Here is a 27,876-nt window from a genome sequence, read left to right as displayed (position 1 = left end):
GTGCCGAGCCATCGCCATCTACATGTAGGCGAAAACAATATCTATCTATCTCCCTCTCGCTCTATTTCTGTCTGTCTTCTGTGACGTCTACAGATGAAAAACAATACAGTCCAGTGAATGAATAAAAAACCTAGACGATTGAGTATTATAACCTTTATGTCGTGGTCCAGCGGCCATCATTTCAGATTTAAAAACAGAAACCTCTCACAAGATCCTGTCTGCATGCAGAATGAGTATTTTATTTATAACCAGTTTATAAAAATAAAATACAAAATAATTTTAAAACAAGAAAAAATTAACACTGTACAAGGCATTGATATGATACAAATGATAGAACATAAATAATTACAGTTATATACAATGCAAAACTCCCACGTGTTACATTCTTTCCTTGAGACTGTACAGTTACATTTCAAAACCATGACAAACATTACAACACAAAATATCAACCATTAAAAAATTCTGACAATTGAAGTCAAAATGATGGATGGCCAAATTAGCAACTGTCACAATAAATAATCTTTGTCAAGTATTTAGAAGTTACTAACAAGTAATCTGATGTTATGCCATTAGTTTCCTTCTCACCTTTCAAAATAAAATAAAAACAGCTGGGTTTGTTCTGTTGGCCAATGGGTATCTGTAACCACAAATACCCGGCAAGCTACTATAAATATGACACTTTTCTATGAGCAGGCCACTTTCAAACGTGACAAAGAAAATCTCATCTGGAGGGTAACAATAGTACGACAACTTCACACCACTTATGTGCAATAATGATTGAAAAAACCTGGAAATCTGATTATCTTTTAGACCCAGCAGCACAGTTTAGCGTCTGTTCCTCCCTTCCACTGAAGCCCGTTAGCGTATAAGTTATGATTTACAATAACTATTGTATTTAAATAATTACAGGTATATGTTAAAAGTCTGCGCAACAGCGCTCTGAACTTTGAAAGCTTGCAAATATCTGGAAATGGTGAGTTAAAAGAGGGACTGATTGCTGGCGACGTGTAGAAATTGCCCGCCCCTTGTTTGAGGGCACACAGTTTTCCATTCCCAAATTATCCATTTCCAGCTCGTCGTTCGATAAATGGCCTCCGCTCATTCTCACAGCAAAGAACAGGGAGCTCTCCGGTAAGAAGCACAGCTGTGTAAGCACAAGAGTCCGACAGCACTGGTTTCACTGGTGATATATTGACCACGCCGATACAGGCATGGTAGCACATGCCCATTCACACACTCACACACACACACACACACACACACACACGATAGAGAGATAAGTGACAGGAAGGCTTGGCCGAATAGTGGAATGATGTCCGACACAGACAAGGCTCAGTCATCCCTCGCTATGCACAGAGGGGCAGAGAGGAGACATTAAGGCGACTGACTGACTGAACGCTGTCTGCCTTCAGGATGAGTCATCATAGCTGCATGAAACAGCACACTTTAGACATGTACAAAGCAACGTGCCCATTCAAATCACTATACGCTCCCATGTTTATCACATCTCAATTCAAGCCACATCTGCAAAATCTTATCAAAATATTTGGCAATGTGCAGCCATGTCTTTGCTATAACTGCTGTTGTCAACTGGTGCGTTTCTCCTACAATACAAGTGCTTTAATTAAAACACAGCAAAGACTTTTCTCCTTCTATTATTTTTCTGGTTTAATTCTTTTGTGCATCATGTCAGTGAGTTGCACTGGTAAAAAATACAGTCTATCATATTCCAGCGACACAATATATCCCGGGTCAAGTGCAGGAAGCGCAGAAAACTACTCGTACATCAGGTCGGAAGAGGAACAGTGAAAGAATACGGAGATGGGGAAGAGAAAATATGTAGATTTAAAAAAAAATGGTGATGAAGTCACTGCCGGGTTAAAATCTTCACAAGATAAGACGAAGTGTGAGCGGGAGGTGGTATGCAGCTTTTTTTTTACTCACTAGTTGATTCTGTGTTTTCTCTGTTGTGCATGCAAATAGTAGCATTGGAAGGAAGCCGGAGGTATTATACAGTATCTTACAAGCAGAGGAGGTTGTGGAGGAGCGTTCCAGTGAGGAATCCTAACTAAATCAAACAATGCTCTGATTCCTTCCCCTTGTGCACAAACATACGTCATCATATGAAAGACATTCTGCGGCGCAAGGAGGAACAAACAAAAAAGAAAAAGCTAAAACATTCTTGCACATGGAAGCATGGAACATCATTTTTGATGAATATATATGTACATATGGCCTCCATTTGACAAAATGTTTGAGGTCTGAAATTCACATTTGTTTTCCAAAGTTTTATCTCCAACACTGACCTGGTGTGTACACACAGGACAGCAAAGACAGGTTGGACTTGAAATATTTCCTTTTTTGTCTTTACAAATAAAAGCTACTCCAGTAAACTGTGGCTCAAATTGATTTACAAACATCTGTGTTGCTACCTTTTCTCCATTGAAAGAATACTGGTGAAAAGGGTCGTCTTTGAACCGCTGGCACAAGTTTTTGGCTCCTTTTTTGTTGTCTCGTTACAAACAAAATGAATCCTCAAGCTGCCCAAAGTGCCAAGGCACACGCTGAGACAAACGTCTGTGTCTGAACATTACCCATCGGTAATGCACCTTGTGTTGCTTAAGCCGATACTTCTGCTACTACTGAACAACGACCACCATTCTAACCTGTAAAGCCTTCAGCCGTCGGGGCGTTTTTGATTCCCTTCTCAGCAACACAGTAGGCACAAAAAGGTGTGTGTGTCCTCACGCACTTGACATGATTGATTGTATAAAAGGGTCACTTTGGAGTCATCCCTTTGATTTGTTTTAAACGTTTGAAAACGAATGTGAGTGACACAAAACCACACGTCCACTGTCACACCGAGGAGGGTACGAGTCGAAAGCTAAGCATCAAAATAAATATCTCAATAAATACAACTGTACACAAACTCTGGCTTTATGCATTCACATGTAGCATAAAGTAAATAGCATACCCTGCCTGCAATCTCCGAATGCAGAGGAGACAACGGAGTCAACCCCAGGCCAATATCTAATTCAGTTGTGATCAGCTACACTGATATTCCATCAGTATCGTCCAAGTGCATCAATACTGGGGATAAATAAGTTACATTATACTGTGGTGTAGGATACAGGAAGATGAATAAACAGGGAACTGATTTATTTATGTGCCCACTGGCCCAACTAACTATAGATTTACATATCACAGTACTGGCTGCATTGGGTTAAAGTTTGCAGCTGTACTATTTCGCTCTCCAATATGGTAATATAAATAAATAAAATGAGCACCCTGACATGTCGATATCGATCGTCTAATAAGAGACCTGAAAGGGGCACTCCGTTCAGCTGACTCGTCATCAAGAGTACTATTCAGCCTGTGAACTTGTGCTCGAGACTTTTTAACAGAAAGCCTTCATTGCAATAAAAAAAAAAAAAAGAAGTTGGCACATTGAGTTGCATTATGGGAAATGTAGGAACCAACATTTTTGGAGCTTAACGAAGTAAACGTGGGGATATCTCAGTTTCTGCCGCACAGATGTTGATCGTTCTTTTTCAAATCTGTCTCTCGGCCCAATAACTTTGTTGAAGTGCATTATCAAATTGCCGGAGTGCCCCTTTAAAGCTGGGCACTTAAATGAATGAGCCTGTGTGCGAATAGAAGGACTGACAGGAACAGCGGGACAAGTGTAAGGTTCGGACTGACAGCGAAAAAAGGGGAACTTATACAAGAAGGACACTGCGGTCTACCCCATCATAATAAGAGTTTCCATCCTCTGCTCTGGCAGCGCAACATGGAGGGCAACTATCTGCTCAGCTTGCTGGAGCACTTGCCGTCTCGGCTACAGCCTTTTCCCCGGGACAGGTGGAAGGGGCCGGAGCGAGCCTGGCGGCTGCAGCACGTCTCCTGGTGGTGGGTGTAGAAGCGGCGGGGAGGCGGCGAGCCCGAGAAGCTGGGAGGCGAGCGGCTGCGGCAACCTCCCCCCCCCCCGCCGCCGCCGCGGTGCTCGTGGCGGGAGGGCGAGGAGCTGACGGAGCGCTGCAGGGAGGAGGAGCTGCGCGGGGAGGCGCTAGAGCTGCGGTGGTGGTGCGGAGAGCTCGTCAGGCTGCAGACGCCCGTCCTGGAGCCCCCGTGCTGGGCCGAGGAGCGATGGTGAAGTGGCGAGCCACGGGAACCGTGCATCAGCTGAGCAAGGCATGTCAGGAGGTCTGAGTCACTGTTGCTGCCCGCCCGGATGCGTAAACGCCTCAGCCTAAGGGGGCACAAAATGCAGGGCAGGTGAGGAATACCAGCCAAGTCACATGTTTCAAAGCAAACCAGGATAAAGGGTGATAAATCAAATTGAGAGTTAGAAGCTCAGCCAGCCAGCAGGTGGTTAGCTTTGCTTAGCATTAAGACTAGAAGACTCGTTTCATATTTAGCGTCCAGACATTAGAGCAGTAGCTATCTTCTCTCACTACTGCAGGAAAGCAAATAAGTGAAAAATGTATCAAAAGAATCAATCAGCAAAGGGAATTGATGTGTAATCGGTTTTGTTATGTTCTCATAAATGTTTGAGAACAATAATGGTTTGGTGAATTGTTAAAATGTTGGTTGGTGAATTATGAAAATGTTGGTTCTCAAAAGCAAAAGATGAAGATCAACATATTACCTGCCCTCCGCTGTGGGGCGGCCCGGTGGCTTTCCAGGCGGCGGGCGCGGCAGGAATTGGGCGGCCAGCTGCTCAGCGGAGGAAGATGAGTGAACAGGACGAGGGATCCGGCTCTTGCGGGACAGAGGGCTGGAGGAGGAGGAGAGGGAAGGAGCGTCGTCTCCCTGGCGGTCAGAACGGGAGCCCATGAGAGAGTCCTCGTCCTGAGAGCGGTCAGAGGCGGAGGACAGCGGGTCCCGAGCAAGGGAGGCCACCATGGGGCCACGCCTATCGGAGAGCGACGGCGAGGCATTGGGAGAGGGGACCGGGCCATGGTGGTTGGCTTTCTTCTGCAGGAGTTTCTCCTTCGCAGACCCCGCAGGAGGAAGCTCCAGCAGGCTGGAGGGCTCCAGGACCGGGATGCGACTTTGCCTCTGGCTGGGGTCCTTACGGAGGGCAACCGGGGGGGAGGAGGAGGAGACTGGTCCGTTGGTCTGATCTGGGGCATGGTTCACTTCTCTACGAACCTCCCCCCTCAGCTGAGGCTCCGTGGCACAGAGAGTCGAGCCAGAGTCCTTCTCAGAGTCTTTCAGCTTGGGGAATGCTCCGTTACTTAAATCCCTTTGGCTGTCAACAGGAGGGGAGAGGTGGCCATTGGCAAACACAGGGCTGCGAGGAGAGCATGGAGAGCGTGGAGAGCGTGGAGAGGAAGGCGAGCGCAGAGGAGGCGAGTGAGGAGAGCGGGGGGAGCGTGGGGATGACGCGCGGTTCGCAGCGGGGCTTTGAGCTTTGGTGCAGATGTTTCCATTGACCAGTATCTCAGCCAGGGGGTCTGTGGGTGTCCCTGGATGGGTGAGCACATGGTCCTGGGGGGAGCTGATGTCCGCTGTGTGCTCCTGGAGCTGCTGGGCTTCAGCTTCAGCCTCACCACGCCTCTCCAGCAGGAGGCACTGTGGCGCGCTGTCCGATCCCGACTGGGAGGACAGCCCAGAGGGACGCTGAGCCGTCAACTGGAGGGGGGGGGGGGGGGAGGTGGAGACACGGGAGGGAAGAGAAAGACACACAGGTGTTATTTAAAGGATCGACCATACTAAGAGTGGGAATAATATTCTAGCTGTCAAAGGCCTGTTGCTGATAGACTACAACATGTCGAGTTGTGCTGTAGTTCTGTAGCAAGAGCCTGATGCAGATGTGTGAAAAGAGAAGTGTTGTATAATGTGGGGTAATAAATGGTGATTAGTTTGGCAACAGCATGCAATACCATAGCTACCATTATCAGACCGAAACACACACAAGTGCTATGGCAGTGTCAGTCAAGCTGTGAGTACTAAACCAGCAAGTAGGACAGGAAAGGTTCACGCAACTTCGCAGGGGGCTTCAGCGAAGAGAGGGTGAGGAACAAATACAGGGAGAGAGAGAGAAAGAGAAAGATAGAGAGGACAAAGACGATCTGAAACAAAAGAGACCATGCAACCTGTAGTCATGACTCGACATTCCAAACACACATGCCACAATCAGACAAACACACGTCCCCTATTCAGATCACAAGGACACATGTCCAGACACAAGGACACATCTGACCCATGCTCTGTTTCTGGAGAGAGCTGCCTGACAACAACACAATAAGCAAGCCAACTGAACAAAGAAGCCAAAATAAGCAACAAACAACAACAACAACAACAAAACAAAGAAAGAAAGAACAAAAAATGGTGACAGCCGGAGTATTGCTACGGACGTAGAGGAAGCTGAATGGAGGTTTTTTTTTTTTTTTTAGGAGATTGTGATTGGGCTCATCACCTGCTGAAGCTGGGCGCGAGTGATGCGTATGACAGAGGGAAACTTGGCGTTGGCGGCACCCGCCGGGATGGCCGGCAGTTTCCTGCGACCGGGTGAGCGGGTGCCGGGGGCGGGGTGTGGCGGTAGCGGTAGGGAGGCGTGGCAGGAGGAGGACGAGGAGGGCCGCTCCTGCTGCCGCTGCTGCTGCTGCTGCTGCGGGTCGACGGACTGGCTGCGCCTCATGCCCGGCGGTCGGTGCAATGGGTCCGACAAGGTGGTGAGGAGTGTGTGAGGGCTGGGAGAGCGCAGAGGGATGGGGCTGGATGTCCGCATCGCGACCTCCTCAGGCAGGGATGGAGGAGAGGTGGGGCACTAAGAGAGAGAGGGGGGGGGGGGAGGAGAGAAGTGGGAGGTGAGGGAGTGAGAAGATGGACGAGGTATTTCGGAAGGGCTTTGATGCAGGACAGGCAGACGGGGAGCACGATGTTGAGTCGTTTTGAACGGGTGAAGCGACTGGGGTGGGGGGGGGGGGGTATAAATATAAGGGGATGATCTTAGGCCACAGAGGGAAGACAGAGAGCGAGGTAGGTAGATTTTGGGAAGGCCGTATACATTATCAACTTGGAGGCATTTGTTCTGGTGGAAGGAGAGAATGAGGGGAAGGTTATTCCTCCTGTCGTGTAAACAAGCTGTTCAACCGTGTAAAGGCGGTTTATGCTGAACTTGTAGATTGAGCAGGATTTCGGTGGGCTGGCTGAAGGTTTTAAAAAAAATAAAAGGAGCAAAAAAGTAATTTAAACTGAGGAAACCAAACCATGTTTTGTAATCAAATTATTGAATTTGTGAAGTAAATTAAATACATTGCAAATAAGATCAAATTCTGCATGATATTTAACGCAAATAAATGTGCATTTCAAAGCCACAAGCTCCCCCCCCCCCCCATGCTGTGATCTGATAAGCTCTGCAGTTGTGACACAAATATACTTTTACCAACAATAAACAAGCGAATAAGCCAGAAAACATCAAGCAGTAACATTTAGCTTTAAACAAGATGCAGCTGGTGGAACTCTGACTCTGAATCATGTATGCCATGTTGTGAGATGGCCTTCAGGTGAAAGGGCTTACCTGAATGAGAACTCCCTCAGCCAGAGCTGGGCTGGATGGAGTGACGGTGGGCAGAGCCCCTGCAGGGCCCACGCTAAGCTCCAACTTGTCCACTTTTGCACTTCCCTTGGAGGAAGCCGTGCTCTCTTGTTTAGCTTTGCCAGAGTGAGGGCCCGGGTATCCCCTTTCCCATCCAGGAGACTGATCCCCTGGCTGGAGCACCTCTGGCTCCTCGTCCTCCTCCTCGGAGGCAACCTTGGCTCTTGGAGAGCCACTGGGCCGCTCCACCATTACCCACTCCCTCGAGTCAATGTCCTGCCTCCCAGAGCTCAGATTGAGGGCCACAAAGCCCCCGCTGCTGGCTGCCCCCTCTCCCTGCTCCAGAGATCCACAGGATGCTGGTTTAGGAGAACCACCGCCAGACAAGACCTCCTCATCATAGTGCCAGACCCTATCGGGACACTCCCCGGCTGGTTCAGCTTGGCCTTGAGTTACTGGGACGATTGCAGCACCGTCGGCCTCCTTCTCCTGGTGCTGGGCGCCAAGCTGCTGCTTTCCTGAGCTGGACAGACACAAGACAGATGCGAACAATCGACTCTACTCTAACCTCAGGAGCATTGAGAGGAACTGATGTCAACACAGATCGGTTACTTGATAGACATACCAGGTCTCCAGGAAGCGCTCTGGACTGGGCTTGGCCTCCAGGGTAAGCCTCCTCTCCAGGTCAAAACTGTGAATGTTGCGGAGCTTCCTCAGCAGCGGGCCATCGCGGTCTGAAGCCACCACCTCAGATTGCAGTTTGACTGGGGAACCCAGGCTGGGCCCAGCATAGGGGCTCTGGTGTCCATGGTTGCCCTGGTTGTTGCTGTGCTCCTCCTCTGTTCCCGCCTTTTGAAAGCAGTTAGTTCTGTTAGTGAGTTACTAAAAAACTGGTATATTTCAATGAAGGCATCGCTTCTCTGAGAGCACTTGAGGTGCTGAAACTACACTACCTTCCAGTTTGCCGTCCGGATGCGGTTACGGTTGCGGTCCAGCTCCTCCCAGACATCCGCCTCCTGGTTGCGGTGCGGGTGGAGAGGAGAACCCGGCAGGCGCTCCGGAGCGGGGTTGTTCTCCACGTCGCTGAGCTGCTCGTCCTGCAGAACCTCGTCTGTGTTTTCCCTCTGCAGGTCGCCAGGTATCAGGGAGGCATTCGCCATACTGGGGCAACAACAAGAACATTGTTTTATGTTTGAGGCTATGAAAGACTTTTAGAGGCAAGTGTGGAACTTCAACCACAGCTGGAGTCTATACATTCCATACTTGCATATATAAGCTGCAGAATATTTGTGGTGTTTGTTAGTTCAATCAAACGTACCCCATGTGTGCCGGAGTGAGGCGGGTGTGATGCTGCGGCGTTGTGGCAACGGCAATGATTGTCAGAGTGCCATCGGTGCCGGTCCGCTCCCAGTCATAAGGGTCATTCTCCACAACGTTGTAGGTTTTCATGCTGTTGTCAAACACCGACATCAGCAGCTGTAACAAAAAACATGATACATTTTTGGTGAGGTTTTTAGACCTTTCTAAATCATGTACTGCACATTTGACTAAAACATCAAACTATATTAACAACAACATGCTGCACTTGTTATTGTCAGAAAAAAAGAATCAAAATATGAGCCCTGTGTCACCTGGTAGTCAGGCTTAGTGAAGTAGTCGAGGCTGGAGATGTGCTCCAAGAACACGCCAAACTCTGCCGGCAGGTGTTTGAGCATCAGGCGATGGTCGTAAGTATCCTTCAGCTTCCCCACATGTTCCTGGGAGCAAACACACACACACACCTGTCACATCTCATCACCTACAGCTGCATGGACAGGGCTGTTTAGTTTCCGTGAAGGACAGCGATCATTGGTTGTCCTTACTTTGTCCTTGATCTTCCTCCACGGCAGCTGACCGACCAGAAACTCCACCAGCATGTAGAAGAGAGACCACAGGTCATCGTGACGGCCCATCTCCTGCAGGATTACATCAGGGCTGAGTTAACATTCATCAATTGTATTAAAATGGACAAATCAAAACAAAGAGGTTGTGTAAAGCACTTCAATAGAACACGTGGGGGACCGCATCACTGATTACACAAGCGCTGTAGAGCAGGGTGGATGGATACTGACCTTGTTCTTATGTGCATTGACGGATGCATAGCGGACCGTTCCCCTGAACCCTGCCACGGGCCGGGGCTGACAAACAAAGACAGGAACAGGCATTCAAATGCTAATATAGATTTTCAGCCAAAGATAACATAGTAAAAGTAGTTTCTATTTTAATTTAAAACATTTCAAATGGTCCAAGTGCATTATATTAAATCCTCATATTGAATTATCACCCAGCCCTAATTCATCAGCATCGATAAGTGCAGCTTTCAGCTCAGCACACACTCGGTAACAGAGGAGGACACTTACAGGTCGGACCTCCTGGCAGGAGTTGGTGAACTGACGAGCCAAACCAAAGTCCAGCATGTAGCAGGTCCGACAGGTGCTCGGGAAGCGGCCCATTGCGAAATTGGACTGAGGCAGTAAAACAGGAGGCAACGGTTAAAGGAATAATAAAAATAAAAGTGTCCCTACGCTAGAATATAATTGAACACAGCAGCTCAGAAGACAGAGGATATTTACATTCAGCTACATAATGGGCCAGCTTACTGTGAGTGCAACAAAATACTGAATCAGCAACAACGCTGGCAGCCAGTAATAAAACAAGTGCAGGAGTCACAAACACTGCCCAGACAGAAGAAATAAAAGGTATTCTCATCTGTCGGGGAATATATACAGTTGAAGCTTGGTAATGAAATGAGAACCGAGCAGTATATATCCTCCGCTGCCTCCAGCTAACCGTGACTCACCGGTTTGATGTCACGATGCAGGAAGCCCACGGAGTGGATGCTCTCTATGGCCTCCAGGATCTGGCGCCCCAGACGCAGGGTGGTGCTGATGCTGAAGGTTCCCCGGGTCATACTCCTCCTCAGGTCAGCCAGGTTACGACCCTGAGAGAGCACATGTACGAGGTCGCTTAGTCCTGATAAATTCCCCCGATTCAAGAAACACAGCAGGACTTCTGTGTGTCTCCACAAACATGTCATAAAAGGAAAAAAGTATTTATCTGGTTCTCGTTTGGATTCCTGTGGGTGTGTTGGTATAAATCAAAACCAGAACACATCGAAGCGCAGATTCAGTATTTGTGAATTTGAGATCATGACTTTAGTATCACAGCCTTGTGTGCTGGATGAAGTGGTTACAACTGATTTGATGCCTCGGTAGAGGAATCTCGATATGGAGAGTATTGTTGCTGTAAATATACAGATTTTTTGCCATGTAAGCAGGATGGGATGTAAATTTGGTCCACACTAAATTGTGTGAAAATTGTGAGAAATGTCACAATTTTTTAAATGCTTGTTTTGTACGACCAACAGTCTAACCCTCCCCCCCCCCCCCCCCCCCCCAAAAAAAGATTACATTTACAATTATATAAAACAGAGAAAAGCTGTAAATCCTAGTTTTATAAACTAAAACAATCAAGTTAGGGTTGCAACTAATGATTATTTCCATTAATCTGCCGTCTATTTTCTAGATTAATCGATTGGTCTATAAATTGTCAGAAAATAGTGTCTAAGTTTCTCAAAGTCCATGGTGATGTCTTTAAATGTCTTGTTTTGGCAGTCCAAAACCCAAATATATTCAGTTTAATAATATATATTATAATATAATATAATATATATATGTTTAGTCGATTTTAATTATTTCGATTGACTAATCAATTAGTGGACTTATCGTTGCAGCTCTAAAACAAATGTTTGGCCCTTTTGCTTTATAAATTACTTGAACAAGTCTTCAATTATCACATTTGTTAACAATGATTCATTCAGTTCAAAGTTGGTGCTCATGAGGCACCAAGTCTTCTGCATTTCGACCAACCTGAAGCTCCATCACCACGTAGTTAAAGCGGTCATTGCGGCCGCATCCCACAAAGCGACACACGTGGTCTTTACCTGAGAAAGAAAAGAGGAGAGGAGAGTTTCAGGATGCTTTTCGGGAGGAGAAGATGAGGTCACGTATCGCCAGCTGCATCATTCCATCATAAGATGCGGCGGCGTGCTGTGTGAATCATGATGACGCGCCTGCTCATATTTCCCTCTACAGCTCACTGTCCTCCCATCACCAGCGTACGGCTACACTGCTGATTTATAGGCTATCGCGCCCAACACCAGGTCGAATGTGCATGAACTTGCCTTGTGTGTTTGTGCCTTTAAGTGTGTGTGTGTGCTCTGAAAGGACATTGCTACACTGGCAGCTGGACTGCGGCCACACTCCAAAGCCTTCAGCACGCTGTGAATGCAAACCGTTTCTAACAAAACCTCCATGTTACAAACACTACTTTTTAAGAATCACCTACTTTCGCCAAAATTCCTACACAATATGCCGAAATAATCCAATTAAAAGAAACAAAACGAAAAAACAAAGAAGTTATTATTAGCTCGATATGACCCACTAGACTTCTTATAAGGCCCTTGGTTGATGTTTACTCTTCACAGCTGGGCGGGGTCAGCAGTGTTTTGGGGGACTGGAGTTCAGCCCCGTCTCAAGTTACATGCTGGTTCCCTCGGGAGGCAACAAACCCATGATGCCCGAGGCCGCAGCCATTAGACAGCAAACATGATCCCTGCCCATTGATTTTCTTCTCAGGTTGAGAGAGAGAGAGAGAAAGAAAGGCGTAGTGGTCAAAAGGCAGGAAGGGAGAGCGGAGGGAAAAAGGCACATTCAAAAATAGAGATATATATAATCAATTCCAGAAATGTAACCAAATCCACTGAATCCATTTGGACTCACCCTGGAGCTTCTTGAGCACGGCGACCTCCATCTTGAGCACCTGTTTGGGCTGCTGGGCCGACTCCACCTTCAGCGCCACGCTGACCCGCGTCAGCAGGTCCACCGCCTCGTAGATCTCCCCGAACCCGCCGCCCCCGATCTTCTTCACCTGGAGGAAGAAACGCTGCATTAGAACAAGCCCCATGTACGACCCGAGTGGAATGTGGAACACGTTTAGCGACACACAATTCAAACCATGTGATACCATTGATTTAGGCATCTTAGTGATTATGTATGCATGCGCTGTAAAACTACCTTTTTTTTGTACTTTTAACCCTTTTAGAACTTTATTTCAAGTTGTATTTGTATTGTTTATAGAGTTAAAAAAGCAGACAATTTAGTGAGGCGCTGGTCAAATGCAGGCAACGCAAAAAACTAAAATAAAGAAAGGGCTTGCTGTACAGAAAAGACTATAAACAATATGTTCTTTCTTATTTTAATAAATATCAAGAAGTTTTAAGTTGGTTGAGTTTGGTTTTTGGTCATTTTGCCTTAATTTGACAACTATTTTCTTTGTTATTATGAATATTTTGATCTGTTAAATGCCAAAACAGAAAATTGCTCATCAACAGTCCAAAACATTCAGTTTACCATCACAAATAAATGAAAATGCTCACATTTGAGAAGCAAAAACTAAGTATTGTGTCAACATTTTAGCTTGAAAGATGACTTCAAAGATTAAATATAAAATATATAAATGATCAGAATACTGATTATTTTTCTGTCTAATCAATAAATTGAGTTCTTATTAATTTGGTGCTGAAATTGCCCCCCAACAGTTCCACCCTCGCCTCTCAGTACGAGCAGAGCTTTAATTTCTCCCACGTGTCCTTCGCTGGATGGAGAGACACAACCCCAAACTGTCCAAGCCACAGGTTAGATAGAGGGAAGGCGGGACTCATAGGCAGGGGAAAGCATTGTTAGAGGAACAAAGAGTTGTTGTTTGTGGGACAGAGGGTGAGCCGGGGACAGTCAGCGATGGGGCTGGACAAACACACCGCCCATTGTCGCTGTCACTTACCACTTTCCATCGTTCCTTGACCAGGGAGAGCACGCTTAGGATGTCAGCTTGCTCCACTCCCCCGCTCATCCCGTCTGTGGACCCGGGACGCTGTCCTCACTGCTTCTCCCCCCCCCCCCCCCACCCCGGCCCTCGAACCAGCAGCCTCAGACTGGGCCGGGCATTTGGGCCTTGATGGAGAACCTACGGAAGCACAAGACACACAAAACTGTCCGAAATGATGGGACAAATGTCAAGGAAATCAGTTTATTTAGGCCAGGAGATCATGTTTCTTGGGGATTGAACAAGGAGGTTACATAACGTTTTTTTTGGACATGTTAAAGTTTGAAAGTCTCCCCAGTTGTGAGACAAAGTTAAACCCTTGGCTTAATGGCTGGAGCGTTCTGATACTCGACTATCGCTGCAGCTGCCACACCTGCTGCCAGCAGCTGTCCTTCCAGACAAACTCGCCCCAACAAATCGCAGGCAAATGTCCAGCGTCTTAAATTACAAAAAGGCTTCATGTTAGTATCACTTTACACAGAAATGTGTATCTTATGTGTCAACAACCACGGAGCTCTTATAAAGAAAGTAGTCTTGTGAGACATAATGAGACTGTTCATTAGGCCTCATTTTGCCAGAGCTCTGGTTGTGTAATAAAGTATAATGATATTGCTTTGAAATAAAAGTTCTTATCAAATACTGTACCACAAGTTTTGTACAAATACTGTTTAGCGTCCAAATCTTTAGCAGTAAGTAAACCTTTAGTTGACGCGTGTTTCTTGTCTTTTGCACATATCTCACACCGACGCCGCTCGTAGATGAAAAGCAATACGTGTTTTATTGATCCATTTCCGTCATACAAGTCAGTCAATCAACTTCCTTTCTCCTAAAAGTATGCTGATTACTTCGACCTACTATACTTATCCACGTAGATCGTTCCCTTTAACACGTTTTATAACACGATCCCAAACACGGTCCCAAACACGGTCGGAAAACTGTGCGGCTCCATACTGCCCCAGATATAACTCACGACCGTCAGTAACTGTCACAGTGTCCTTAAAGGGCCAGTTATCTGTCACTTACGTGTATTTCTTTCTATAACAAATTATAACGACATCCTTGTAACATTCAAGGTAGAAACAGATGTGATTACAGTTAAACATGTAAATACAAATGAATATTTAACATCACATTCAATTTGGCTCCTACACACCGGCCCCTAATTGTTCTCAAGATTTAACATTTGAAACAATTATCTAACTTAAAGTAAGAGAGCCATGTACTGTAGAGGAACATTCTCACAAAATAACGATATAAGAGCCGGAGGCAGATAGACTCCTCACTGTTGCTCAGTCTTTAGCACTGTTCGTCTTCCAAAAGCAGACACAGCTTTGTAATGGGCCTGTGTAAAACACTAGTCTTCGTCTTTATGCAGACCTGACGAACAAGTCCTTTGTGGTCTGGAAGTGCCTTAATGACCTTCCCCATGACCCAAGAGTTTCTTGGAGCAGAGTCATCCACTAAAAGAACGATGTCTCCCAGAGTGAAGTTTCTCGATGCCTTTGACCATCTTTGCCGTTCCTGGAGCTGTGGCAAGTACTCTCTGGTCCAACGTTTCCAAAATATATCGGCCATATATTGGACGTGTTTCCATCTCCGCCGAGTGTAGAGGTCATCATGGTCGAATAGTCCAGGTGGTAAAGCTGGTTTAGCCTTCATCAGTAAGAGATGATTTGGTGTCAAGGCTTCTAAATCGTTCACATCATTAGATGCTCTTGTGATTGGTCGGCTGTTGATTATTGCCTCCACTTCACAAAGTACAGTCTGAAGACTTTCCTCATCCAGAACTTGTTCCTTAATTGTAGAATTTAGAGCCTTTCTCACTGATCTGATGAGCCTTTCCCAAACTCCCCCATGGTGAGAGCCTGTCGGAGGGTTAAAGGTCCATTTGATTCCACGTTGATGAAGATAACCTTGAACCTTTGAGTGATTAATTTCATCAATAGCTGTTCTCAGCTCACGTTCCGTCCCAACGAAGTTTGTCCCGTTATCTGAGCGGATCTCCATCACTTGTCCTCTCCTGGCAATGAATCGACGTATAGCGTTGATACATGAATTGGTATCCAAGGAAGAAGCAACTTCAAGGTGCACTGCCCGGATGACTAGGCAAGTAAAGATTACTCCATATCTCTTAACCAAGCTTCTTCCTCGTTGTACCTCGAATGGTCCAAAATAGTCAACACCAACTCTGGAAAAGGGTGGATCATCAGGAAACACTCTATCCTGAGGAAGGTCTGCCATTTGTTGCTGTCCTGTGGACCCATGCAGCCGGCGACAGGTGACACATTTTGAGATGATTTTCCTAATAGCTGTGATGGCACTGGGAATCCAATACTTTTGGCGCACTTTAGAAAGCATGTGGTTCCTTCCAGCGTGCCCAATATCCTCGTGAATCTTGCGAAGGAGTATGTTGGTAACATGGTGGTCTTTGGGCAAGATGGCGGGTTGCTTACATTCTTCTGGCAAAGCAGCTCGACTGAGTCTTCCTCCAACACGCAAGACTCCATCCTGAAGCACGGGGTTTAGCTTAAGCAAATGACTGCTCTGTTTTACATTTTGCCCTTTGCTCAGAGATGAAATCTCCTCAGAAAATGTTGCCATTTGACAGAGTCTGACGATTTCCAGCTCAGACCTTGCAAGATCCTCAACTGAGCAGGAAGATCCTTTTAATCCTGCTTTGAATTTCTTCATGGCTGTGTTCACTTGTTGAACCTGTTGACTCTTATCCAAGTCGGATTGACGGAAGGCTGCATAAAGCTGTTTTCTCTTCTGTGAGAAAGTCAACAGTAAGGTTTTGAACTTCAGGAGCCACGCCACTGTGTATCTTAGCTTTGTCCATGAGGAGAAATGGTTCATCAGTTGGCTGATTGTGTTTCTGTCCTCATCCACGTTCACAAGGTTTGCTTTTACTTTCTTTATCTCGGGATCATTTGACGTAATCCTGCAGCCTTCGGGGTTTTTAGGCCACTCTTCTGTTGGTCCTTTGAGGAAGGCTGGACCAGAGATCCATGTGTCGTTTTTCATGAAAGCCTCCACGCTTTGTCCTCTTGATGCACAATCTGCTATATTCGTGGCAGTGTTCACGTATCTCCATTGATCTGTGGTTGAACCTTTCAAGATAGCAAAGATCCGATTAGCCACAAACGTACGGAATCTAGTGGTTTCATTTTGAAGATATCCGACCACAGCAGTGCTATCGGTCCAAAATACAGAATCTGATAGCTCCAACTGTAGCTCTTTTCTCAGCAGCGTGTCCATTTTCACAGCAACTGTTGCTGCCGTCAGCTCCATCCGTGGAATGGTAGGTTGCTTTAAAGGCGCCACTCTGGCCTTCCCCATCATGAATGTGCAGTGAACTTGATTTCTCTCGTTCCGCAACAGTAAGTAGCTAGCCGTGCCGTAAGCTTCCTCACTTGCATCCGCAAAGTGGTGCAACTGTGCGTAAGTAGGATTTCCAAATCCTGGTGGCTTGATGCACCGGTTGACTTTGAAGTCCTTTAGATTGGGAAGTTTTGTCAACCAATCTGTCCACTGTTGTTTAACCTTTTCTGGTAAGTCGTCATCCCAGCTCATTTTCATCCGACTCAGTTCCTGGAGGATTTTCTTTGCTGGCAACACCACTGGTGCGAGAACTCCTAAGGGGTCATAGATTGAACTAACAACTGAAAGGAGGCCTCTTCTGGTAAAAGGATAGTCTTTGACAGTAATCTTAAACTGAAAGGTATCTGACTCAACACACCAGTGTGCTCCTAGGGCTCTCTCAATTGGGAGTTTGTCTTGTTCGAGATCCAAGTTCTTCACCTCTTTGGCCAACTCACACCTGGAATTTGGCTTAGGACTTTACGGCTGTTGCTGACCCATTTTGTGAGACGGAAACCTCCCTTGGAACAGATTGCTCTTAGATCCTGACACAGCACAACTGCCTTCTCTTCTGTCGCCACAGACTTGAGACAATCATCCACATAAAAGTTATGAAGCACTGTGTCGGCCACTTCTGGATCAAATTCTTCCCTATGGTCCTCAGCACACTTCCTCAGGGCAAAACTGGCGCAGCTAGGTGAAGAAGTAGCGCCAAATATGTGCACCACCATTTTGTGTTCCACCAAACCTTTCGTGAGGTCTCCCCCAGGCCACCACAGGAACCTAAGAAGGTCAGAATCCTCTTCTGTCACCTTGACTTGGTGGAACATCGACTCCACATCTGCCATAAGTGCCACCGGTTCTTGTCTGAATCGTATTATGACACCTACAAGACTGCTGGTTAAGTCTGGTCCCTGTAGAAGTTGTTCGTTCAATGACATGCCTTGGTATGATGCACCACAGTCGAACACCACCCTTAACTTCTGCTTCACAGGATGGTATACACCGTGATGGGGTAGATACCAGACTTTATCCACATTGCCTTGAAGCTCATCGTCTGATAGTTGCTCAGCATAACCTTTTTCCATGAGGTCAGTCATGAAGGCAGTGTACTCTAGTTGATAGCTTGGATTTCTGTTGAACTTCCTCCGTAGGTTAAGTGCTCTTTGCTCAGCTACTTTACGGTTGTTTGGCATGTTGACCATCCGGTTCTTTAGTGGTAGACACAAGCTGTAATGCCCATCCAGAAGCTTTGCTGATCTGGTGACCATGTCCATGAAGCAATGATCATCTCTGGACATTTCGACCTGTTCATCTTTTTCCCTCTCAGGGAAATCCACCTTAAATTGCTGCTGCCACAGGTCATCAAGTCTTGTTACTGAGATGCGGTTTGATGAAACCTTGCATTGTTTTCCCTGCTGGTGAGCACTACGTCCTCTTAATGGTCCATTTACAGTCCATCCTAGCCTAGTTCTTGTGGCGTAGGGTCCGTTGTTGACACTGTTCACAACCTGCCATGGCTCCATGGCCTTGTGCGCATTAGCTCCGATGAGCAATCCGACATCTGCATTGATTACAGGAATGCTCACGTCTTTAAGGTGAGACCATCCTTTCAAATCCTCTTGACGTGGAATGTTCTCTTTGTTTACAGGAATGTTTTTTCTACTGAAGGCATTTGGGAGCTCAATGAAGTTGTCCTCAGACAGATCACTGACTTCTATGCCGGACACCTCGTAAGTGTCAACAGGTCTTTCATCGCCCATCGTTCTCAGTAAGATGCTTGTTCTCCTTCCACTGACTTTAAGTTGGTTCATTAACTTTTCTGTGCAGAAGCAGTCCGTGCTTCCTGGATCAAGGAAAGCATACGTTTCCACTGTTTTGTTTCCTTTTGTTGTTTTGACTCGGACAGGAACTATTGAGAGTATGCACTCTTCTTCGCCGGCCCCAGTGACTCCACATAGCTTATTTCCAGCACATACCATTGCACTAGTGACTGGAAGACCACCACTTCTCTCTGTATTGTCGGTAGCTTTGCTTTCCTGTTCAGTTGCATCGTCTCGTCTTTTCATATGCAGGAGTGTGGGATGTGTTAAAGAACACACCTGGCAGCAAAGCCTTTCACTGCAGCTCCTGCTCATATGTCCATGCCTTAAACAGCTGAAACACAGTCCTTTGCGACGCAAATATTCAATTTTTTCTTTGTGTGGCTTCCCTCTCATCGTTTTACATGAGTCTATGCTGTGTTGTCCTTTACAAAACATGCATGAGTTTGTTGCCACAATGTCGGTGGGACCCCTTTGCATGCTTGGTTCAAAGTCTTTAACCTTGTGGTCTATGTGCATTGCGCTTGTAGTGAATGTTTTCTTGCTTCTCCAATCATGTGTCTTTGCCTCTGCATGCGCCTTTGTAGCTGACTTAGCTGATTGGCTATCCCTTATATCGCCAAATATTGGATGCGTAGCGATTTTGGCTTGTCTACGGATAAAGTTATCAAGGTCTTTAAAGTTGACTTTCCTGTCCTGCCGTTCCTGAATGTCACATGCGATTCCCCTCCATCTTTCTCTCAACTTGTAAGGTAGCTTTGTGACAACGGCTTTCATGTTGGCAGCATTGTTCATTTCTTCGAGGTAGCTAATGTTCATCATGGCATTGCAACATCCAGTAAGGAAAAGTGAGTAGGCGTTTAAAGACTCACCGTCCTCAGGTTTGATGGGAGCCCAATTTAAGGCTTTATCAATGTAGGCCACGGCAAGTTTGTGCTCATTTCCGAACTGTTCCTTGAGAAGCTGCTTGGCTTTGTTGTATCCTCTCTCAGGATCCATGTGGAGGCAGCTTCTAATTAGCTCTCGGGGCTGACCGCTAGTAAACTGCTCCATATAGTAGAGCCTATCCCTGGCATTATCAGTACGGTCCTCTACTCCATGCTCGAAGGCCCTTATGAACAGATGGTAATCGAGCAGGTCTCCTTTAAAGGTGGGAATGTCCAACGGCGGCAAAGTTGATCCTTTTTGCTGCTTCATCATTAGCTCCGAGATGTTGGCTTGCTGCTGCATAACACTGCACAATGTCGCCACAACATTGCCACTGATTTCAGCGTTCCTGGGTGGCTGCACTGAACGACCATAATCGCTTGGCTGTGGGTTAGGAAGATGAACTGGACCAGTTTCCACATGGCTGCGATGCTCGTGCCCTTCTCTTGATGCTAAGTTTTCTCTGACATAGTTTATTCCTGGCGTTGAATGGACTATCGACATGCGTCCAATGCCAAAATCTTCCAACACTTTAAGCTTAGCATCTGAAGTTGCTAAAGCAATGTTCAACTCCAACTCCTCTCTTTTTGCCTTTAATTCAGCTTCCTGTCTTTCCAATTCTTGTTTTCGTTTTAATGTGGCGACCTTAGCCAGCAATGTAGCTCTTTCCACCTCTGCTTTAAGGCGAATAGATGATGCTGTGGATGACACAGAACTCCCACTTTCTGATCCATGTTTCTTACTCTTTCTACTCGTGGTAGACAGTATCGTGGATATGCTATCCGAGGGCTTGATTTCATCATCACATAGCTTTGCTTGCTCAGCACGTTCATCAAACAACTCTATCCATCTTTCAGTTTTAGCAATGAAAACGTTGGCCTCATGTGCTTTAGGTTCAAACCAACAAAGCTGATCATTCATGTATTCCTCCTCAGTAAGGAACTGTTTCAGAGCATAGTTCCTCTCTTCAAAGTCTCTGAGTAACCCTTCATAGTCAACTCTCAGTTTTCGTTTTATAGTGCTAACATCAGGATCCTCCTCCCGTAGTCGCTCTATTTCCCTGGTTTTGCTCGTTAGCTGAGCTAGCTTACTCCGTCTTTGCTGTATTAGCTTATTCCTTCTTTCATCTACAGCCTTCTCTGTCATTATCATTTGCCTTTTCCCTATGACAAACTCTTCTTCTTCCATAATAGCGTTTCAATCGGGTTCCTTTTGCTTCGCAGTAATACTGTTAATGCACCTTATCCACGTGAACTTGATTGACAGCTCCTAGAGTTACGCTACCAGCATAACACTCCACCATCACCAGCACCAAGCAAGCTAGCTTATTCGCACATGCTTACCGGAGTCCATCCAAAACTGTAGCCTGGCACCTCGCGTCGTAATTTCCTCGTCATCGATAATCCTTTCCTTTCCGTGAGGAGCGAGTTTTCCGACTTACTTAGCGTCCAAATCTTTAGCAGTAAGTAAACCTTTAGTTGACGCGTGTTTCTTGTCTTTTGCACATATCTCACACCGACGCCGCTCGTAGATGAAAAGCAATACGTGTTTTATTGATCCATTTCCGTCATACAAGTCAGTCAATCAACTTCCTTTCTCCTAAAAGTATGCTGATTACTTCGACCTACTATACTTATCCACGTAGATCGTTCCCTTTAACACGTTTTATAACACGATCCCAAACACGGTCCCAAACACGGTCGGAAAACTGTGCGGCTCCATACTGCCCCAGATATAACTCACGACCGTCAGTAACTGTCACAGTGTCCTTAAAGGGCCAGTTATCTGTCACTTACGTGTATTTCTTTCTATAACAAATTATAACGACATCCTTGTAACATTCAAGGTAGAAACAGATGTGATTACAGTTAAACATGTAAATACAAATGAATATTTAACATCACATTCAATTTGGCTCCTACATACTGTATTAAGTTTCATTCATTTGCTTCATATTTTTGCAGCATTCAGTTTTACTTTTATTCGACAGAAATATGCATCACAAGAACTTGATATAATAAATGTGACTGATATGGTTATTTTAGGTGAGGTTACGTTGTAAATACAAGATTTTTTTAAATTCAAAGATGTAAAAGTTGCTGTCCAGGAACACCACCTTAAATAAATCTGATGCCTAAAGATGAGTTATTACCACTTTCTGAAAAGTCTCCCGTTATAAAAGGTTTGTAAGTTGGTCAATGCTATTGTTAATGGTAATACATCATTTACTAATGCTTTATAGATGTGTTATAAGCTAAAGACAACAACCAGATTGTGAAAAATCCCTGTCATAATAAAGTCATGAGTTACAAACATCTCCATCAGACTTGTCAATACATTCATTGCCATGTGGTTCAAGCAGGCTGTCTGTACAGTGAAGATCAAATGGAGTTTCCCCTGCAGACGTTGTGTATGCTCCTGTATTATGCAACATCCATGTCACAGATGAGCGTTCCTCCGGAGAGAACACGCTGCTAACTTCCTTCAGTCTGGCTTCAAATGCTCAAAGCGAACCCAGCAAACCCGACGCCGATTCATCATTCTGCACACGGCGCGCCTGCATTTATACGGTTATGTAACCAGCCTTCAAAAACACTATTTGGTTACGGGGGCCATGATCCCGACATCAAGGAGGCAATCAATCCCATCATGCATCAGGGGCGAGGTTGGGGAGATGGAGGAGGGAAAAGCGTGGTTGGACTAGATAACGGTGAAATGACGAGCATTGAAATGTGACCCGGGGTGGAGAGTCAGGAGTGAGGTGAACTCTAACACACAGATGGACGAGATGCCTCATCATTATGAATCTCTTCTGAAGGCATTTTATCACTCCGATAGTCTTTGAACTGTCATAATGTATAGATGTGTGTGAATTACTATGAACCAAGATTAAGATTGTATGTATTTATCTGTGCAACCTATATTTATATTTTCATAAATAATAGAATATTCCATTCTTTGTGCAACTTTGTTTTAAAAGATCCACCATATGGTTAAATTCATGTTATCCTAGTGGAGTTTCAGCAATCCTTTTAATAACCAGTTTAACATTAAGAGAGTTACAAAACGTGTAATTTCCTTTAGAAACGAATGAAGATGTGCTTAAAATACAGAGAGTCTACGGCCGTGCTACTTTCAGGACGCTGGTGCTTTGAGCTGAATGCTAACGTCAGCATGATGCTCAAAATGTTTTACCTTGTTGCTGCTGAACTGACTGATGAGTCGCCAATTTAATTTCGTTGTATCTTTTCACGATGACAATAAACATCCTTAAAATAACATTGCTAACATGCTAACGTCGCAGGTAATGTCTACCATGGACACTGTTTAGCGTGTTAGTACGCTGTCGTTTCAGCAAATTAGCATCAACAGAACAGTTGAGGTGTCATTAGTATTTGTAGGTGTTGGCAAATAAAACAAAAGCACAATTAAGACCTGACGACATTTGATAAAAGGTCGAACCAAAGTTTGTACAGTTCAGCCTCTGGAGAACATGGCGGTGTGAACCAAATCTCAGAGCAATCCAGACAACAATGTCCAAATGATTCACACAAAATCACACAGTGGTGCTGGAGGAAATATCAGGGGGATCATTAGGAGTCATCCTCGGGGGATCATGAATCGCTGTACAAACCGACATGGAAATCCATCAAACTGTTCACTTTGGAGCAAAGCGGTGGTACGAAATCAAGCTTTTTTTCCAGCAAAAACGGAACGAAACGTCTGTAAACGTCTCTTTCTGGCAACCATGTATGCCAGTAGAGGGATTCTTGACATTATATTATCAGTGATTAACGCAGACATATGGAGCACGCCATCGAAACCGCAGAGGACACATGAACCGTAGAAAACCCTTTTGACCACCGAGCGCTTAGAGACGATTCAGTAACCTCTGCTGTGAGCCTGCTGTCCCAACATCAAGGTCACCCCACGTCCCGGCTTTTCCTTCTTTTATGGACAAAAATAACAGTTCTGTCCTATCTGAGCCGTCGTACATGATGAGAACATTACTTTTAACGATGAGTGAGTCATTTGGGAGAGACGGCTGACATTCAACCTCTAGTGTGAATGTGAGGAACACATAAGCCTCTGACATAGAAGTGGAAGAGGGGTCTCTGCTTCCTTGTTTTAGGTTAAAAGTCTGGAGAAGTCAAAACTATCTCATAGCTTTTCATCCCTCAAAAAAAGCGCAAGTGTGTCAGAATAGCAGGAGACACCACCTGCCAATCAGGCCCAAACAGACTGCGTATAGAAAGCCACTTCTCCAACACACATGCACTCAAACACCAGCTTGAACACACATTGCTATGACACCTATGCACCAGCCAGGCCGCCTCACGCTGTGAATAATCTCACAGAGAGGTTCTTCTTCCTCCTCCTCCTCCATACGAACCACCATCAATGAATGCATTTTTTTTTAAACAGCTCAGGTGGAGCAGACTTCAGACCAGAAATTAAACCAATCTGTGACAACCCCGCTCCCGTCTCATCCTGATGAATCACACTTCCTGACCCCCCGCATCTCCACACGCCGATGATGCTGCTGCAGTGCCTTTTTCTTTTGCTGACTGCAGCTTGTCGTCGCCTCTGCCCTTTTTTGTGGTCTAGCTGGAAGTTTTCACAGCTCCATAAAAGCATCATGAAATGTCAATGAGTGATTCTAAAAACACTGTTGGGGTCTGATAAATGGCTTCAACATGTGCTGTGGACAAAGACAATCAGGCCTTCGCTTTTTCAAGCAAAGGTCTCATCCTGACTTGTAGTTTGAGGAGAGCAAAGGGATTTCACACTCAGGTGTGAATTCCCCCCCCCCCAAATAACCATGGTAACCGCGGCAATCTCATTGGCCGAGAGCCAAGAGACCCCAGGACCCCTGTGGTTCAGCCGATGTTCTATAAAACTCTCTGCTGCCCCCACCTCATAGCTTTCCCCCTTCGACCTCGGTTGAGTTAGGAGGCACACAACCGCTCTCTTCGCCCGGACCCCCCCCCCCCCCCCGTCCAGGCCACAGAGAATCCAGCTTTTTCCAACTCTCCCTCCGGGGTAACAGGAGGCACACAAGGCTCTTCGCTCGGACACCCCCGTCCAGGCCACAGAAGAACCAGCTTTTTCCCTTCGACCTCGGTTGAGTTAGGAGGCACACCACCGCTCTCTTCGCCCGGACCCCCCCCCCCCCGTCCAGGCCACAGAGAATCCAGCTTTCCCCCTTCGACCTCGGTTGAGTTAGGGAGCACGCAACCGCTCTTCACCCGGACCTTCGTCCTGGACGCATGAAGACACCTCGGCCTCTCCTCCCCCTCCAGCACGCACGAGGCCACGGGGAAACAACGGCCCTTCTCCCCTCATCAAACCCTGACAAGCCATTTCGCTGGATGAAACAGCCCGCGATCACGAATCTGCTTCAGCGATCCGTTCAGTGCTTCCTGCTCCTTTTCCTTTTTGCGCACACCCCGGCAGGAAGACGTCTAGACCTCTCCTGACCGATGATTACCGGGAGACCTACGTACCACGTCGTCTCAACCGAAGTTAGGTCATCCTCCCTGAAGCGAGGATTGACCACGTCTGCGTTTCGCTCCAGAACGAGCTCACGCCACGACGGGCCGAAACAGCGCCAGCTCAAACGCCGCACTGAGAAGCCGCCCCCCCCCCTTCCTCTCGAAGAAAAAGGACAGCTTTGCCACGAACACTTCCAAGTTGCAACGAAGCATCTACAAGTAAGATTCTTGGCATTTGGGCATAGCTTATCTTAAATTAACTTAAGTTTAATTCAGGCCATTCATTTATATGTTGATATTCCCGTGTTTTTGTTGTTTAAATTACTGTCGCGTGATATCGAGATATTACGCAACTCCTCGCGGACGAGAGAAGCTCCGCTGTATTCGTGTATTAACTGTGACTGTTTGCTTGGATTTATTTGATTCCTTTTCATTCATTGTCTTCCACTCCGGGTGGAAGTTCTCTTTTCATTAACTCGACTCGGTGAGTGAGCTGAGGTGCGTGGTTTATCATGCATAAGTTACCGGCAGTTCCAAGACGACAGCGGTATATTTATGCATGATAGAACCGGCCAACTCAGGCTCCCTACCACATCGCACGCCGAAGCGTGATTCACTTCGAGTTCTCGCTCCTTTTTTCTCGTTCCTCCTTTCACGAAACACGCACATACACATAGCTCCTAGTTCTACTCCTGGGGAACCTCGTTCAAACGAGCGCCTCACATCACGTGCTGCCCAGGCACACGTGAGTACATACAGCAGCCTAACTGCCATTTTGTCCGGGTCCCTCGACTCCGCCATCTTTGTAGTTTTTAGCTGTAGTTCTTAAGGCCCCTCCCCTTTGGCCAGCGTCACTCGACGCCGCCATCTTTGTAGTCTTTAGCGTAGCTGTAAGACTCCCTCCTTTGCACACACACACACACACACATACACATACACACACAGACATACACCCTCATCCATTTTATTCATTCTTTAGTTTAGGCATATAAAATTGTATGATAACGTTTGTTGGTTGCAATATTAATTGATTTGATCATTTATTATTTTGATTCAATAAACTCTGTTATACTTTCAGGAGCAGTCGTCTGTGATTACTTGTGCATATGTATTTGATAAGACTGTATGTAGTGGCCTGTGCTCGAACTTAAAACCCTTCACTGTCACTGAATGTATAGTCATACGCAGACTATTGACATTATGAGTGACTACTAATTATGAGACTTAGTTTTATCGTTTGGTTATTGGTCCCTGTTCGCAGGGTGGTGCCCCGTTTATATTAATAATCATTAATAATTGTTACATACATCAATAATTCTATTGATGTCAAGAATTCAGTTTCTTAAATGCTGATAACCCAAACACGCTCCTTTAGATCCCAACATAATGGTGCCCCGTGTGAGGGTACGTTATTCCAGTTTTGTTACAGTATATATGCACATTAATCCATAATTATTTTTGAATAATTAATTTTCCAAAAAATATTTTTTTTCGAAAAAAATTTTTTTTTCTTCTTTTGAATGATCCAAATTCCTGAAACTTATTTCCCAAAATAGGTAGGCTTTGATCTTCAAAATCTTGTCTTATTGTAATTAAACTTTTGATTTTAAATCCAGATTTTTAATCTTAATCTTTAACTCCCTTCTCGAAATTTTATTTCGTTTCCAGGTTTAATTATTCGTTTCATTTCTTAAACTAACAGCCAGCTGTGTAGTAGATTTGATCGTTTATTTGTAATACCTTGCTTGCTTTCTTAAATCCCTCCAAGGAAGTTACACACAGCTGTCACAGGCCCAAAGTGCTAAACCACATTAGCATTTTCGCACCTCTGGCTGCAAAGCAGTAGTGATACCTCAGAGCAGCAACAGTAGAAACGTAAGTCACAGAGCTAGACATTTCACTGTGCGCCTGCATGAACCGTAACACTAACAGTAATTAACATCGAACAGTAGAAATCCTAAGTTACAGAACTAGACATTTCACTGAGAACCGTAAACACTAACAGTTTCCGTTCTAACACTAGGGAATTAACAACCACTGGGAGCCGTGTTCATTAGAGAGAATGAGCAACGAGAAATCCCCCATTCCTGGAGCTGTAGCTCCAGAAGACACCGCATTACGAGATGCGGTGGCTGATGTCCTCGGACTCACAGCAAAGGAAAGAGAGTACTTTGCAAAATACACTGCTGTCCTATGCGACGAGCAATTAGAGCAGCTGGTGGCTTATGTAAATAACCCAGCAGGTAACAGAGAGCGCCTGATTCAGGACGTAATCGGCGAAATACTGCTCATCTACCATCAGAAAATGCAGCTGCAAGCTGCCCGAACCCGGGCACAGAGCGACGAGCAGCAACGCGAGATCTGGACACTCCGAACAGAGGTTCAGGAGTTGTCACGTGACTGTAGAGCCCTACAGTCAGAAAATAGTAGCCTGCGCAATGACCTCAGAGAGGTCAACCTAGAACTCTCTAAAGCATCAGAGAGTGATGACAAACTGAAAGCGCTTCAAGGTGTTCCAGCAACCCCGGTAGGTACTGCTACCCCCTACCGAGCCTTTCAGCCCAGTCATTTCTTGGTCTCGGCTCCCTCATTCCCCGAGACCCGAACCACCTTGCATTTCTTGAAGGCGACATCCCCAACCAGGAGGAGAGAGGACCAACACCAGGTCATAGTCGGCCCAGGTGGCTTCAAAACCACCTCAGGCGACCGCAATCCTCCACGCAGTTCACGCGCGCGACAAGAACTGACCCCATCCCCCTCAGGGAGGGAGGATGATAGTCGTTACCACCATCGCGAGTATGGA

General features: G+C 45.9%; 1 protein-coding gene across 1 annotated transcript; it reads right to left on the bottom strand.

Annotated features, from left to right (window-relative positions):
* Window positions 1-212: 212 nt before the first annotated feature.
* Window positions 213-13,516, bottom strand: ttbk2a (tau tubulin kinase 2a). The gene is made up of 15 exons (XM_079287059.1): window positions 13,427-13,516; window positions 12,367-12,514; window positions 11,455-11,528; window positions 10,386-10,526; window positions 9,946-10,050; window positions 9,658-9,723; window positions 9,409-9,501; window positions 9,178-9,303; window positions 8,865-9,022; window positions 8,500-8,707; window positions 8,172-8,395; window positions 7,529-8,069; window positions 6,425-6,775; window positions 4,649-5,637; window positions 213-4,249 (listed from the first exon to the last, which is right to left on the bottom strand). Exons 1-15 carry the CDS (start codon window positions 13,493-13,495, stop codon window positions 3,802-3,804), a joined length of 3,741 nt encoding a protein of 1,246 aa, XP_079143185.1. The 5' UTR covers window positions 13,496-13,516; the 3' UTR covers window positions 213-3,801.
* Window positions 13,517-27,876: the final 14,360 nt, after the last annotated feature.

Source organism: Melanostigma gelatinosum (assembly GCF_949748355.1).
Source record: "Melanostigma gelatinosum genome assembly, chromosome: 16".
NCBI classification, from domain to species: domain Eukaryota; kingdom Metazoa; phylum Chordata; class Actinopteri; order Perciformes; family Zoarcidae; genus Melanostigma; species Melanostigma gelatinosum.
This window is presented reverse-complemented; position numbering and strand designations above follow the sequence as displayed.

Coding starts and splice junctions, on each gene's coding strand:
- ttbk2a (XM_079287059.1), bottom strand. CDS start 13,495: ATGAGCGGGGGAGTGGAGCAAGCTGACATCCTAAGCGTGCTCTCCCTG. Junction 12,515..13,426: donor TCAAGGAACGATGGAAAGTG/GTAAGTGACAGC, acceptor TTCTTCCTCCAG/GTGAAGAAGATCGGGGGCGG. Junction 6,776..7,528: donor CTGAGGGAGTTCTCATTCAG/GTAAGCCCTTTC, acceptor TCTCTCTCTTAG/TGCCCCACCTCTCCTCCATC.